At 36.2% G+C, this 17,089-nt stretch overlaps 1 protein-coding gene across 4 annotated transcripts in view; it reads left to right on the top strand.

The window, feature by feature from the left end:
- Nucleotides 1–17,089, top strand: part of LOC145286272 (AP-3 complex subunit mu-1-like) — a 142,464-nt gene that overhangs the window by 1,098 nt on the left and 124,277 nt on the right. For all 4 annotated transcript variants that reach the window (XM_080135111.1, XM_080135109.1, XM_080135110.1 and 1 more), the window contains exons 2-4: nt 9,996–10,074; nt 13,435–13,540; nt 16,271–16,383. In XM_080135111.1, the coding sequence (XP_079991237.1) occupies nt 9,996–10,074; nt 13,435–13,540; nt 16,271–16,383 (298 nt within the window). The remainder of the gene's footprint in view (nt 1–9,995; nt 10,075–13,434; nt 13,541–16,270; nt 16,384–17,089) is intronic.

Here is a 17,089-nt window from a genome sequence, read left to right as displayed (position 1 = left end):
TTAACTGCCACAAAATGATAGAATAATGGCCTGTACATTACACGTTATTTTGCGTTAAATTTATATATGAAGCAACTAATCTTTCAGTCTAAGTTCTAATTTGGGAAGTGGGGGTGTTTTCGCCAAGATTTTAAGTGTTTACACGTAATCGCCTAAAAGAGTAGAATCTCATTTTTTATAGGAAGAGAGGAAACTGATATAGGTTAGTACAATAATATGTATGTTTAAGTGAAAAAAAAAAAATTATCCTTATCTCGGATCTCATGACTGAATATTGGTAACTGATGTATTTTTTGTTTTGTTTTCGTAAATAGTGTTTCCTAAAAGAACATTTGGGTTTGTTTTACTGTACACATAGATTCGAAAAAGTTGTCACAAAAGAAATATAGAACAAATAAATGTTATCAAAGGCAAGATAAGTTACTTTTCTACCCAACTGGATATGTTTTAGTGTTTATATTTAATGTAACATGTTTATTCAACCCGAAAAACATAGTGTTAGTGTTTACCGATGTAATGAAAAATTTAAAATGGCGGCCGACTCTCTCTCGGAGACGGTAAGTTTGGGAAAATGAGTTATAAATGAAAAAAAAAACAGTCAAAATACTGTTAAAAACCCGCCGAATATATGTCAGCCTATGTCACAATAACATACATTGAGCGAGTTTCTTACAGTATTTTATCTGATTTTTTTTATTTATAACTCATTTTCCCAAACTTACCGCCTCAAAGAGAGAGCCGGCTACCATTTAAAATTTTCCAATACATCGGTAAACACTGTATGTTTTTCGAGCTGAATAAACATGTTACATTAAATATAAACACTAAAACATATCCAGTTGGGTAGAAAAGTTACTTATCTTGCCTTTGATAACATTTATTTGTTCTATATTTGTTTTGTGACAACTTTTTCTAATCTATGTGTACAGTAAAACAAACCTGAACATCTTTTTATTATTATTTCTCTAGAATTTGAACTGCACTGGTTTCTTTTGTTTTTCTTTTCTTTTTTTCTTCTTTTAGTCACGCGGACAATTTATTTGTTTTCATAATTAACATTAAAAAATAACCCAAGAAAACAATTTACAAAAACATAATGTGGTAATTTTTACTTACCGGAACTCGATGTGGAGGGTTGAAGCAATGGAATTCTGTGTGGCAGTCGTTCAAGCAAAAGGTTTGGAAGTGCTTGGTCGACTGATTTTATAATAGTGTTTTTTTTTATTTATTTTTTTTTTTTTGTCCACTCATTAACATTTGTATAGAGTCGACTAGTGGGTATAAAAATACCCCCTATCGGCGATATTGGTTGGTTGGTCTTTTTGTTTTAGTTCAGCAATCCTTTTCACAGTTACTGTTACAAAGAGGATCTGTCGTTGTAAGCAACAAGGCAATTCGTTGCAACTCGTGTTAACCAAGAAAAGGCGTGAATGGTTAACCACGCAAGGTAAGAGTTTCATTGTTTTTTCCTTCTACGTCAAGTTCTGGTTTAACCCGTTGAGTTGCAGAAACGCCTCTCCCTTTTAGTCTGTTAAAATCCCACGTTTTGCAACGAATCGCAAAAAAAAAAAAAAAAAAAATGAACGACCCTGTTACTCGAAGGGAATTAGAGAGAAGGCTAGACCTTCTTCAAAGAAAAATAAGGAAAAATGTGTTTTTATCCTTTGAAAAGGATATAGAAGGATGGCTAAAAGAGCTAGAGAGTGTTTCTTGGAGTATGGAGGAACAATTGGCTGCCGAAGAGGAAGCTGAATCGCTTGCTGAACTATTTCAAGCTTCTTTTAAATTTAAGAGAGAGGTGCGACACCGACTGGAGGTCCCTATAGAAGATAAGAGGTCTCCCAACATTGAACCAACCTTCAACCCTCATAGTCAGGAAGCCACTAGTATCCCAGACCCAACCAAGTCCTTCAACCCAACCGCACATTCTTCCTTTTCAGTAGAACCTTTTAAAATCAAACTGAAAAGGCCACATTTCAGTGAAAGGGATTTTGAAAGAAAAAGTTTTAAGGACTTTGTGTCGTCTCTGTGATCATGAGATCAGGGGGGAGTGTGGAGAAAGTGGCTACTAAGAATCAAGATGGCGCCTGCATGTGTTTATGTGGAAAAAAGTCTCGGGGAATCTCGGAGAATCTCGTACCCTGATTCCATAAATAACGAGAAGAGGAAAGCGGGAAGCGAGACAAGTTTGAGTCATGAAAACGAACGGACGTGTGTAAAAGAAGAGGTAGAAGAAAAGAGTGAGGTGAACGAAACAAACAACGACTCGGTTGAAAGTAGAGTTGTAACGAACACAGACTTTCTCACCAAGTTTGAGAATTGTGCTATGTCAATTCCATCGGCAACAGGAAAGTTGTATTTTTTTAGGTGTTCTCTTGAGGGTAGACCCCTTCAACTTATTGACCACCTTTCAGTTTCCGAAGACAGTTATCCAGTGGCTCTAAAATTGTTGAAGGAACAATACTTGGATGAGGAGGAAATACGCGGCGAAATAATCCAAGGTATATTAGATTTTTACTTGGAGAATCCTAAAGATTTTGTAGAGTTGAAGGACTTCATGATAAAAACGCAGGCAGATGTATGGGAACATAGAGCATCATATAGGTGTGATTTATATGATGACATGTCGGCAGGTGTAATAATAATTTCTCAGGTATTGTTTGCAAAATTACCACCCAACATAAACAATGAACTGATCAGGATTGCTGGAAAGACATACCCAACCTTGTCAGTAATCCTGTTGAAGACACCAGAAATTATTAAGCGGTTTTTGATTGTTAAGAAACCTGAACAGCACCCTATGGCTAAGCTGAGGTCCCCACCAAGACTTAGGAAAGAAAAGGAAGATGAATCCCATTCCTCCATAAAAGCTTTCAATATCAAAGAGGAATCAAAACCACAAAAATGTGAGTTTTGTAAGAAGCATGAACATCCTTCGGAAAATTGTCCCTACTACATCTCCCATGAAGCCCAGATTACAAGGTGCAAGGAACTTCGGCTGTGTTTTAGATGCCTAAAAAAGACACATAGGGGAGCAATGTGCCCTTTGAGAACATTTAGAAATAATAACTTTAGCAGCTGCACTGTTAAGGGCCACGTGACAGCAATGTGCCCAGACAAGAGAGGCAAGGTGCGTGTAGACACCTGTTTACATATGAATGATTGCAGCTACGGTTTCATGTCGTCAGTAATCAGCAGAGTGGTAGGAAAGGGAAATAGTCAGTTGGAAATAAATAAATTGTCTCCTGGACACCAGAAGCCAAAAGACCTACTTGGATATCTCTGTGCTGGAAAAACTGAATTGCATTTCTACAGCTAAAGAAAGTAGGTTGGAAGTGAAAACCTTTTTGGGCTCAGAAACAAGACCTTTTAAGGAGGCCTCTGTGGAATTAAGACTTATCCCTGAGAAAGTTCACACTCTTCAAATTCTTTCTTGTGAATTGAATCTTTCACATGAGTTACTGGAGCTTCCGCAGATAGTTAAAAACTTGAAACGACATCGATTGACAACTAAGTATAATCCCAGGGACAGTTATATTAAAATTGAGGGGCTATTGGGAATTGACGCGATTCAATTCATAGAACCGTTTCAAATCGGCCCCTGCATGTATGGAGCCGCTTTTTCCACTCCAAAAGGACTTGTACCCTTTGGTAACTGCCGTTGCTTCATGTATGAGAATCAACTAAAACCAAGGCACAAAGTAGAGAGAGAGGCAAAAATTAATTATACCTCTTTGTTGGAAAAAACACCTCCACTTTCAGAGTACAAAATTAATTTTGTGCTGAATCCAGTGGAGAAATACCTAGACCCGTTAAAAGCTTGGTTTGAAGAAGAAAACGTCCAAAGAGGACTGGAAAGTATGTTTAGCATGGAGTCACTAGGGTTATCTGTCACAGAGGAATTCTCCACCGTGGATGAAGAGATGGTACAGAAGTTTAGGAACACTATATCCTACAGAAATGGCCGACACCATGTACAGCTGCCATGGTATGAAGACAAAGTGAAGTCTGTGCCTTCTAACCACAATGCCGCTCTTAGAATACTAGAAAGAGTAGTTAAAGACCTGGAGAAGAAAGATCTCTATGATCAATACTAGGATGTCTTTAAACAACAGGAAGACGAAGGAATTATAGCGGAAATAACGCTGACTCCAGAAGACTTTCAAAATTATATATGGATTCCGCACAGACCGGTACTCAAACTAGCTGATCAGATGACCGCGGTTAGACCTGTATTCAATTGTTCCTATAAGGGGGCAAATTCTATATCTCTTAATCAGGCAGCCTATCCAGGAGTCAACCTAATGGGAGACATGTTGGAACTGTTGATTCGCTTTAGGGCCAACAAATATGTGTTATTGGCTGACATAAGGAAAGCATTCCTTATGATTCGTCTCGACCTGGAAAGGACCGCAATCGTTTCTGTTTCTTTTTAAAGAAAGGTGACAACTTGCATTGTTACAGATACTCTACCATCTTATTCGGTTTCAATGCAAGTCCCTTTATATTAAATTATGTTTTGAAATATCATGCAGAAAAATTTCCATCAGATAAATGTTCCCAGGTACTCAAGTCGAACTTTTATGTGGACAATTTGGTGAAAACAGGAAATGATATAAATACTCTATCTACGTTATACACAACGGTGAAGGAGCGCCTGCAAGAGGGTAACTTTGAGATACAATCCTGTAACTCCAACAGTGCAGTGTTACGAAAAACGATGGCGGCAAATGGAACTATGTCACTGTTTGATTCTGATGTGGAGAAAGTTTTAGGGTATTTGTACAACCCCCAACATGATACTATGAAGGTCTGTACACATCAATGCGATGTAACAGCATCAACAAAAATTTGGGTTCATCTATAGAACATATCTGATTCAGGATTCAAAACTTGAGTCCTGTACATGCGAAGTCAGTACCTTGTCACCTGAGCCACAACATACAAAAAAAGTCTATAAACTAACACAGATCAAGCAAAGTCCGACTGTGGAATATACCTACTCTTCTCAACAATAGGTGCACTTATTCAACTACTGAAAACTCAAGTCAATGTCTCACAAGTAGGATTTTACACTTGCTAGGACGATGTCATCCAACAAGCTAACACAAATGTGTATTAGATTTTTTTTTGTTTTGAATTGAGAGAATCAGGCAATGCCTAAAATAGAAATGCTTTTCAACACCTTATAAAAAACTCATTAATCTGCTCAGTATTTAAAATATTGGCAATCACTCTTCTGCATCTCCGTACCATGTGTGCCATGAGTAAGTTGCGTGAATCCATATTAAATAGAAAAATTGTCAACCACCTTAGCAAAAATAACCTATTCAGTAATAAGCAATATGATTTCAGTCCTACGAGATCTACAGCTGAGTACTGACTGTAATCTCACATAGGATCAGTGAATTTATTGGCAGGAGTTTCCTCCCTAGAGCAATAGTTCTTGGCATATGAAAGGTATTCGATAGAGTATGGTATAAAGATTTCCAATATGGAATATCTGAAAATGACTTTGCAACTATTAAATCCTTTCTCTCTTGTAGGTTTTTATCGGCAGAAGTTGAAATTTCAAATTATCAACACTAGCATGCCTCAAGGATTCATCCTAGGCCCAACTCTCTTATCTTCATCAATGATATCTCAAACCACATTCTAAGTTCATTTGTCAACATATACACAAATGATGCTACACTTCAAAGGCCAGCAACAATCAAGATCTCTGAGTTTCTCTCCTCTGATCTTGAACACGTAGCTGGTTAATTTTAACACATCCAAAACCAGGCTTCTATCTTTTCATTACCAATGCTCTGATCCTCACCTGGGTGCAACTGATATGAATAGCTCACTTCTCAAAGAAGCACCCTGCTTCAACAAGCTTTTGGGACTGATCTTCACTCCTGACCTGAAATGGAAGGCCTAAATCAAACCTGTTGCCAAGGTCACTGGAAAAATGGTTGCATCATTCTACCATTCTGGAAGGTGTATCACTCCCAACATAATTCTCTACCTGTATAAGAGCCAAATACATCCTGAAGTGGAGTACTGTTACCACATCTGGGCGGAGCCACTCAGAGATCCTATCCTGCCTTGACAGAGTTCAAAATTAGCTTAAAAATCTAGTCGGTGATCTCCTTTTCTCCTCCCTGTAACCTCTTTCTCACAAAAGAGACATTGTGAGCTTGGCTCTGCTCTATCATTATTTTTATGGCAAGTGCTCATCTAAGCTTCAATTCATGCCCCCCCCTTGGCAAACTTTCATAAAAAAACACTCATCTGGCTACAACCACTAGCAATAATTTCCCCTACTTTTTATCTATGCCTAAATCTAAACTCAAATTCCATGAAAAAAGCTTTTTTCCTAGAAATGCTCATTTGTGAAACTGTTCTGCTAGCCTTCTATCCACATGACTACAACATGGTCGTCTTTACGTCCTATGTAAACAAGTTCTTGTTGAAATGAATAATCAATTTCTACCACTAACGGTCATTATGCTATTGTATTGGTGACCAGCGTGCACTCATAAACTCTTATCCACAAGTGGCCTTCAGATCTTGATAAGTGGTGAATCCTTTGTAAAAAAAAAAAAGTAAATAAAAAAATAATTTCAAATGTTTTTACTCTTTTTCACTCCAAACAAAGCATATTGCCACTTGGAAGGTACTACTATTTCGGATCATGCCTATCAGGGGATTATGGAGAGTGAACAGCGAGATATCTGTTCACATTACATTTAACTTCTGCAGATTAGTATGGTCAGTGAAGTAGGAAACAGGGAGGAAATTCTAAAATTTATCAGTTTAGAGTAGAAGGCTTTTTGACATCTAGGAACCTCAACATTGAAGGGGTAAGATTTTTCTGATTGTCTGGGTAGTCTTAGGAGTATGTATGTCAAGGGGAACAAATGCTATGAGTTCATCAGATCACATAAAGTACTTGTGACACAGGTATGCAACATTGCAGTGATGGGACAGAGATTGAAGCTTAACCGACTGTGCGAGACTTATTAGATTTGAGATTCTTTTTCGAACCTTGTCTAAGAGAGAGTAGTGATAGATACACTAGCCTAGATGTTGCAAGAATATTTCATGCTTGAACCAATTTTGGTTTTGTAAAGGTGTGGAATACTCTCTGGTGTGAATAATTTATTTAACTTTTGAATGAAAACAAAGCAAAAAGTTGGGCTATTCCAACAATCTCTATGCTACAATTGAACCAAATTTAATTTTTTTTTCTTTTAGTTTCATCACACATCCCTCTTTATCGAAAATACTTTGCTGTACTTATTTAAAAAAAATCGTTTGGACACAACAACTGTAATATTTTCACAAATAAATTTAACTCAAAATATTTTGTGTATAAAATGATTGTTCTTTTATTTGGCAACAGGTGTGAATGAAACGAACGCCTTTATTGATATACCCATGTCATCAAAAACCACTGTATACTTTTGTTCCATTATTTCACAATGTGATTACTACTTTAGCTTCCTATTTAGAATTCAACCTAATCAAAATAAACAAAAATGCAGAAAAAATGTTTTTGATGTACATACTCATCACAGAACAAAGATGTCATATTCCAAAAATCATGTAATTTAATCAAGTAGTTTTATTTTTAACTTAGAAAATCAAGTTTTATGAGAAAGCAAAATGGGACTTTTATGTCCCTCTCTAGAAAAAAAAAAAACAAGAGCTGATAAATCCACAATAATTCAAATTTGTGAGATCAACCTTGTATGATCAAAACGTTATATCACTTACTGGAGATAACTCACTGTATGACTTTGTTTTACGCCTTTCCCATCACGGAACACTAAAAAAAGTTCTACAGTTATTCTGGTCACGTAGAACAACTCTCACAACACAACAGTTTGGCCCTGATTGTCTACACGGGGACAGGATTTGATGAGGGTTTCTGTTTTTTCTGTTTCTATAAGAAAAGTCTGTCAATTCAGGGAGATAAGTGCAGCCACACGCCACATTGTGATTGTTTTTGTGGATCTGCGGGCTGCAGCACTCTCCCGGTGCTGAGATAGGCACTCCACTTCTGATATGTCCCCTGAAATAGCACAATTCAAGTTGACCGTCTGGTCCGGTAGCAATGTTAACATTCTCGCAGAAGCAATGATTAAAAAAAACTATATAACTGCAAAGTTCTAATATAACACCACTGTACAAAGATAAATGTATAGGCCGTAAATGACAAAGTTCTCTCTGATTCTCTCTCTTCTGATCTCGAGCGCGTGGTACAGTGGGGGAAGAGGTGCCTGGTTACTTTTAATGCATCTAAAACCAAGCTCCTATCATAAACGCTCTGATCCCAATCTGGCATCAATTGAAATAGATGGCTCTCGACTAGGGGAAGCTCCATGTTTTGATAAGCTTCTGAGCTTGACCTTTACTCTTGACCTGAAATGGAACACATATATCAAGTCTATTGCCAAGGTCGCTAGAAAAATGGTAGGATCCTTCTACCGCTCCAGAAGATATCTCACTGCTGATGCAATTCTCTATCTATATAAAAGCCAAGTACATCCAAGGATGGAGTACTGTTGCCACATCTGGGCAGGAGCTGCTAAAAACAGCCTATCCTGTCTTGACAAAGTACAAAATAGGCTTTGCGGCTTAGTGGGGGATGCCCGTTTCTCTTCCCTGCAACCACAGGAGAGACGTTACGAGCTTGTCTTTGTTTTATCGTTACTTCCATGGCAAGTGTTTGTCTAAGCTCCAATCCCTGGTCCTCCCTCACCAATCTTTCATGAAAAACACCCGTCTAGCTGAAACCACTGTCAATAATTTTCCCCACTCTTTATCTGTGCCAAAACCAAAATGTAGATTCCATGAACAAAGCTTCTTTCTTAGAAGTGCATGCCTGTGGAACTCTCTTCCGTTTGCCTGTTTCCCACCTGACTACAACCTGGATATCTTCAAGTCTAACATATAAACAAATTCCTGATGAACTGCCCCCTTAAGTAAGACACTTTATCAAATCTCAACACTAACGTACTGTACACGCAATAACCCTTATCCCCAAGTGGCTTCCAGGTCTTGATAAGTGGTGATCCCCCCCCCTTATAAAAAAAAAGTTGAAATTAAATCTCTTCAGAGTGCACAATTAAACACATGTCGAATCATCTGCAACTGACAGCGTTTTCACTTGGAGAAAGTCACTAATGATTCCGAATTCAATTTTTATATATTGTGAATCTCGATAGCAGTGGGATAATGGCAGACACTTTCTTTTTATGTTGTCACCACAACAGTCTGCAGATACGGGTATGGAGCGGGGGGCTGTCAGTGATAGGTTCAAGTGATGAATTACCAGCAGCAGAGAGTTTTAGCCACAAATCTATTTTATTTGTGCAAATACCATATATGACAAAAGTATTCAATCAGGGTTCTTCCAGTTTGCGAGAGAGAAAGAGAGGACTTGATGGTGGTATTTCAACGTCAGCATATTTTTCAGTGTTAAATCTTAAAATTGGCTTGAAAAAAGCTAAAGTCATGTTCACACCAGCACCTGATGAATCATACTTTGTGTCAGATATTCGATTCTATCACAGTCCGTTAGATGTGGTGGATACCTTGTCAAGGAATGGCTCCCTTGATAAAGAAATAAATCTGCAGATACAAAAAGCTTCTGTTACCTTTGGAAGGCTTGAAAAACAAGTTGAAGTAGATTGAGGTATAACCTCCATGCTAGTTCATTAAAATGATACAACTGATTCAATAAGTGGCGTGGAAGTTCTAAAAAAACAATTGAGATATCTTAAGGTTGTCTTAGGTGTCAAGATCAACATCAGTGGAAATAAAGTTCAGCTCTTATTGACTACTTGAGAAAAATAAAACCGGGCAATTCATTTCCATCCCTAAAGCAATGAAAGAAGGAAGAAGAGTGTGAAATATTCAGTTTGTAAGATGCAAGGTATTAATGACAATATATAAGAATCAGACAAGATATCAATGAAAATAATTCTCTTTTCTCTTTTCAGAGATGTTTTTATGGAAAAACATTGGAAGAGCGTCATTCATAAATCAATATGTGATTACTTTTTTGAAGTGCAGGGAAGGGTAAGCTTCGCTGTTTTCATTCTTTTTTTTTCCTTTTCTTTTTTAAAGTTGTTTTGGTGCTTGTATAAAGACAGGAGATAGATCGATTTTTAAAAAAAATGTCTTTTTAAACAAAAATATTACTTGTCATGTCAAAAATAGTAATATATTTAAAAATTAGAAAAATTCGGGTAGAAAGTTATCTATAGTTAAAAGTAAATTATGGAAAACTGAGGAAATGTTTTAGACAGTAAAGATTGCAAGAACAAGGGACATAACTCAGATTGTTTTTTTTTGTTTTTACTATCACAATGGTGCCTTTAATAATCATCTAGACTTTTTTTTATTAAAAGCACAAGTTTTTCTACTTGATTAATTTTCATTATTTGTGGAATATTACTATTTTCAACATGACAATTAGTAGGTAATATTGCTTTTGCTTAAAAGGGCATATTTAAAAAATCAATCTGTTGCCTGTCTTTGTACAAACACCATTTTTTTTTGTCTTTTTTGTTTCATTTTACTGCTTTAGCACAGAAATGGAAAATTGTACATTAATGAATTCGAGAAAAGTCATTCAGTGCCATCTTTCTTTTTTTTCTTACATAATCATATCAACACACAGTTACTCGTTATAAAAAATTTTGAGCCTGCACAGTATCAGATCAGTGACCACCTAGGAATAATAGGAGCTACATTTGGAAAGACAGTTAAACCCTAAAATGAAAAAAACTCTGAATATTCTTTTAGCAAGTACTTCAGTATAATCTGCTTATTTACATATGTGGACGCTGTTCTTAATCACATGGTTAATCTTTCTAGAGAGAGTATGCTATTGTGTTCTTGTTTTAAATTTTTTTTTTTTTGTATTTTTCAAACAATATAAATTCTCTTATTGTTCTGCTCAGAACATATTCTTCTGATGACATTATAATTCAAGTAATTGTGGTTCTGGGTATGATTAGTTTATTGCTATTTGCCTGAGGTGCTCTTACCAGGGAATGCTGGTTGAGTTTTGTTTCTCCAGAGTGCACGTCCTCTAAGGTGCTGGCTTTTCAAATCCCACTTTCCTGACATTGTGTCTCATTTTCCACAATGTGAGGAAGATAAATAAAATATCTGCTCTAGACAGTGTACTGGCCCTAACTCTGCCTAGCGACACAAAATCATTTTAATGCTTTTTTTTTTTTAAAAGGAGGTCACCACTTATCAAGGCCCGGAAGCCACTCAGGGATAAGGGTTATTGCATGTACAGTACGTTGTACGTTAGTGTTGAGATTTCATAAAGTGTCTACTGAAGGGGGCGGTTCATCAGGAATTTGTTTACATTGGATTTGAAGACATCCAAGTTGTAGTCAGGTGGGAAACAGGCAGACGGAAGAGAGTTCCACTGGCGTGCTGTTCTAAGAAAGAAGCTGTGTTCATGGAATCTATGTTTTGATTTAGGCACAGATAGAGAGTGGGGAAAATTTTTGACAGTGGCTTCAGCTAGACGGGTGTTTTTCGTAAAAGATTGGCGAGGGGGGACCAGAGATTGGAGCTCAGACGAGCACTTGCCATGGAAATAACGGTAAAACAAAGACAGGCTCGCAACGTCTCTTCTGTGAGAGAGAGGTTGCAGGGTAGAGAAAAGGGCATCCCCCACTAAGCCACAAAGTCTATTTTGTACTCTGTCAAGGCAGGATAGGCTATTTTTAGCAGCTCCTGCCCAGATATGGCAATAGTATTCCATCCTTGGACGTAATTGGCTTTTATATAGATAGAGAATTGCATCATTAGTGAGATATCTTCTGGAGCGGTAGGAGGAACCCACCATCTTTCCAGCGACCCTGGCAGCAGACTTGATGTATGTGTTCCATTTCATATCAGGAGTAAAGGTCAAGCCCAGAAGCTTGTCAAAACATGGAGCTTCTCCTAGGCGAGAGCCATCCATTACAATTGATGCCAGATGGGGATCAGAGCGTTGATGTGCTGTAAGAAATCCAGCGATTTATGTTATGGTAAGGCTTCTGATTGACTTGAGATTGATCTTGTTCTATTGGCCATGATCAGATAAAAGTAATCTCGCTGCTCAACTCCCCACAGTCCCCTGTCAGATATGTTCCCAAATAGTAGCCCCTTACATTCCAAGTGGTAATGTCTTGTTTGAAGTGAAAAGGAGTAACAAAAAAGTAGGTAAAACTTGTGGAGAATGTGCTGTTTTATAGTTGTTTTAAAAATGGAACAAAAATTTAAAATTTGTTCCATTTTTAAAACAACCATTCTCCGCAAGTTTTACCTACTTTTTATATTAAAAAAAAACAATTTAAGTAACAAAAAACGAAATAATTTAATTTTCAAATGAAAAAAATCAATTTGGTATTTTTTTTTTTTTGGTATTTTTTTTTTTTTTGGTATTTATTTTTTTTTTGGTATTTTTTTTTTACGTAAGTCCAACTCCCCATTCACATTGGAAATGTTGACTTTTATAGGTTTTCGGGTATGCTTATACAACGAATAGACACCCTCAACCTCCCTATGTTAAGAACGGCTTTTGGAATAGACACACCTAACTTCCACATTCTTAGAACGGTTTTCGGAATTTAGCACTTCAGACATATGACCGATTTGGGCAATACTCCATATTCAATGAGAAACTTCCTATTTAAATCTTCTAGTTCCCAAAATTTTACTATTGCATAAAAATTCTTATATTTGAAACTTGTGCACATATCGATGGTCATGCTATCCATTTCTTTTACTTAATTTTTATTATTTTATCAATTACTTTCAATTTTTGGGGGCCGTGTGCAATTAAAAAAAATAAAGATTAAAATGGAACGAAATTTAAATTTCCATTTTTAAAACAACCGTAAAACAGAGCATTCTCTGCAAGTTTGACCAAAAATTCTTTATTATTTTTAGTATTGTCTGTACTGAGGATTGAACTTTCAACCCCGAGAAGACTGTCACTTAGAACTGATAATTACTTAGCACTTTATTCGTTGTATCATGGATCTTGTAACGAATTGCCTAATCTGGTTAAAAATAGGCCTAATGAAAGTTGTTTTAAAAATAAGCTAGTGCCATTCAGAAATAATAGTAAAAACAAGAATTTATATTTTGTAAGTCTATCTTATGAAATATTTAGAATTTGATTTTATATATCTATATATATATATATATATATATCTATATATATATATATATATATATATATATATATATATATATATATATATATATATATATTCTGTATAATTTTTATTTGTATGTTGATAGTTCATTAATAAAAAATAAATCATCAGAATTAATTTAAAATGAAAGTGGAGGGGTTGATGTATAAAATTATTTCTTTTGTTTTTTTGTGAAATGATTCTTGTATCCTTTGTCTATTTGCAGGCAGGTTCACTTGATGACATTCCTCCGGTTATTGCAACCCCGCATCATTACCTCATTAACATTTACAGAAATCAACTTTATTTTGTCGCTGTTGTCACAACAGAAGGTAAATTAATATTAAGATAAGAAAATTAAAAAAAAAAAAATGAGTTTCTGTTTTTTTGGAGGAAGGGGCTATCCTACATACAGGGCGGAACAATAAAGTTGTCACCCTAAAGAAAACAACACTACAATTTTTAAACTTTTATTGAAAAAAAAAACTTGATTATATAGAGCTGACATCTATTCAATGTAGCCACCTTCAGTCTCAATTACCACCTCGATACGGGTCTGGAACTGGGAGTATGCCTCTTATGCCTTTTCCACAAGCGCCAGTGGGAACTCGGCAAATGATGGCCATCAGGCTGGCTTTAATGTTGTGGGTGGTCATGATAGTGGTATTTTGCCGTATGACCACACGAAGTAGTCCAGCAGGTCAAGGGAGTAGGGAACGGGCAGTGAGAAAAGGGTACTAAGTAATAGCACTCTTTCTAAAGCCAAGCTTGGGTCTCTTTGGACTTGTGGGGCCGGCACAGAGTCCTGCTGCCACACCCAGGGTCTACGAGCAGCCACCTGATTGAACCGGGGGATCACCACACTCTTCAGCACATCCAGGTACATTTGGTGTTGAATTTCAAGCCAACTTCGAAAATGTGAGATGGCATGATGTGGGCCTCGTTTAAAACCACACGAAAGACCATAACTGTGGCCAGAAACTTTGTTTTCATCACCCTGGGAACGTCCCTGTTATTTGTGGCAATCCAGCGATGCATTTTCAGTGTGCTGGCAATGGTCCTGTTGTCATAACTTAGATCATTAGAGAGCATGATTTGTACTATGGCGCATCTCTAACCTCGCTTGTTGAACATTGTGTCACTTTAAGACATGATAGAAGGCTCCTATCACTCTTGGGATTTGAACAAAACAAGCCAACTAATAGATGGTCTGCAAAAAAAAAAGAAAACCGGTTTTCATTAAATGGAAATGGAATCATGTCATCTTTTCTAGGGTAACAATTTTATCATTCCACCCTGTATATGTCTGAATTTTTTAGATGAGGATTCATAATTTAGATTATTTAAACTACTTTCACAACGTTTTCACTGAGTTTTTACAGGTGCATCTTATCAAACTCTGGACTCTTTCTGTCGAAATTGCGAATCTGCACAAAATTTCGAACAGAATCTTTTATTTATTCCACAAGAGTAGTATGTTCCTTTTCCACCAGTGGAAGCCTTAAATAATTCGCAATTGTGTTCTTTATACTGACTGCACTAAGAATTGAACCATTAATCTCCAGAAAAGTGTCATTTACAACTGATTTCTGTTTAGTACAACAAGCCAGATTTAAAAATAAATAAATAAAAAGTTCTTTTCCAAATTCGGTGCAGATTCCAAAATTTTATAAAGATTTCAGAGTTTTAAAAGATACAGGTCAAAATTAAAAAAGAACAGTTCACCTTGGCAGGAGTAAATTGAATAAAGCTGTTACCTTTACTGTTACTTTTTCCGAAGTGCAAAATTAAACATTCATAGGTTAATTCGCCTAATTTTTAATTTTTCGTATTCATCTGTTCGTAGTTCAGGTAGTAGCAATGCTGGAGTAATAAATAACGACTAAGTTTGTGGAGCTAAATGTTTTTGGTTCAATTCTAACAGATGGTACTCAAGGCATATTATTTTAAAATAACTTTTGAAATAATTACTATGTTTGGATAATTATCAATAGAGAATCGGCTCTATCTTAATAAATATGAAATTTGCATGAATTAAAATATAATATTTATACATTGTGCAAATAACACTCAAGTAATCAATCTTCACCTCAAAAATTCAGAACAGTTCGACAAGATACACTTGAAGAAGGTCAGAGGTTACAGCAATCGAACCATTATGTGAATAACACTCCAAATGAGAGCAGTCCAAATGATCCTAACTATTGTATATAATCTTCATCATTCGATTTAACATTCATTTTACATGTATTAGCTTTTAGAATCTGACTTTCAACCCATTTCTCAAGTTCATCACTTCCTCCCATGTTTTCATTGGCCTACCCTTGCTTAGTGGCCTGTCTACCTAAGTGCCTTACATCTACTAACTTAAGAACTCTTATTCTTTCAATGTGACCATACCATCAAAGTCTCCTGTTCTGCACACATATATTGCAAAATCACGTTGATACACTGGTTCTTGCCAGATCACAGAAGGTAAGCAATACTGAGCCAGGCCAGTATCAGATGAGTGATGATTTGGGAATATCGGGCCCTGTATGTAGGACAGTGACACCTACCTGTAAAAATTGTAAAAAACCTAACATCATCTCTCCTGGCGAGGATATACAAGCAATTGGGGACTGATTGTGAATTTGATATTCCACAGAAACTTCATCCTAGGATGAATGCTGCATTAGTTCCTGTTCTGCGCCTATACTGTCCATACTAATCTTCCTCTAAAGTCATCAGATTTGAACCTGACTCACATTACATATCCATCTAATCATTTTCATATCATTTCTCTCCATGCAATGCATGTCCTCAAGCCTCACTGGCCAGATTTCACTTACGTCACCACACATTGTATATTGCCTGATAGACTCCTCCCTTAGCTGACAGTGGTAATGCTCTGCTGGGTCATAATGAACTTAGTCCATCAACCCTTGCAATCACACTAACATTTACCCTTCCTGCATCCCCAGCTCTGTTCTATCCATAAGAATCGATTTAATTAATATTTGTGTTTTCACAAAATCTATTCTAAAATTAAAATCCAATGATTCTTCTGTTTTTCTTTTCAGTCTCACCTCTCTTTGTGGTTGAATTCTTGCACCGCGTCTTTGATACATTTGAAGATTATTTTGCAGAGTGTACGGAGTCAACCATTAAGGAGCATTATGTGATCGTCTACGAAGTAAGTATCACAAAATATTACATTCTATATTATTATTCTCAGTTTGAATTTTGAAAAATTTATTCATTTCAAAAAATATACATTCTTCAAAACAAATTAGGCACAAGGCCATTCAAAAAAGGATAGGGGGTCTGTAGCCATCCTTGTTACTGTACCTATTATTTGTTTATCATTTTTCTAGCTAAAATCTTCAATCACCTTAATACCGCATTCACTCCAAGGGTCGTCCTACTTAAAAATCCTAGATCAATTTTTTTCTTTTTTTTTTATAATAAATATATACATAAATAAATAAATCATTTTTATAAAAAATAATTAAATTTTAGTGTCAAGTGGGGAAAAAATCAAAAAATAAAAGGTGTTAGTAGACTACCCACTGTTTTCTAGTCTTTAATTGGAATAAAGTTTAGATGGGAAAGGAAAAAGAAAAAATAGGAGGAGGGTGTATGTGACATCTTTCTAAGATGAATGCAATTTGGGGAAAAGCCAGAGGCAAAAAGAAAAAATAGGGAACAGGTATCTTGGCGGTTTTCTATTAGTAGGAGGGTGGAAACATTCATTCAATTAGATAAGAAACTGAAAAGTCTTATCTTAGAGGGGTCAGGAGTCTGACAAGATCAGGAATCGTGCACACCATGCTCAAGTGGGGAACACATACTCAAATTTTACTTCACTGTGCACACAAGCTCGTTACTTTAATCCAATG

The sequence above is a fragment of the Euprymna scolopes genome, chromosome 10, assembly GCF_053919585.1.
Source record: "Euprymna scolopes isolate OS-2025 chromosome 10, ASM5391958v1, whole genome shotgun sequence".
In the NCBI taxonomy this organism is placed as follows: domain Eukaryota; kingdom Metazoa; phylum Mollusca; class Cephalopoda; order Sepiida; family Sepiolidae; genus Euprymna; species Euprymna scolopes.
Note: the sequence above shows the minus strand (reverse complement) of the source record. Positions and strands in the feature narration are given on the sequence as shown.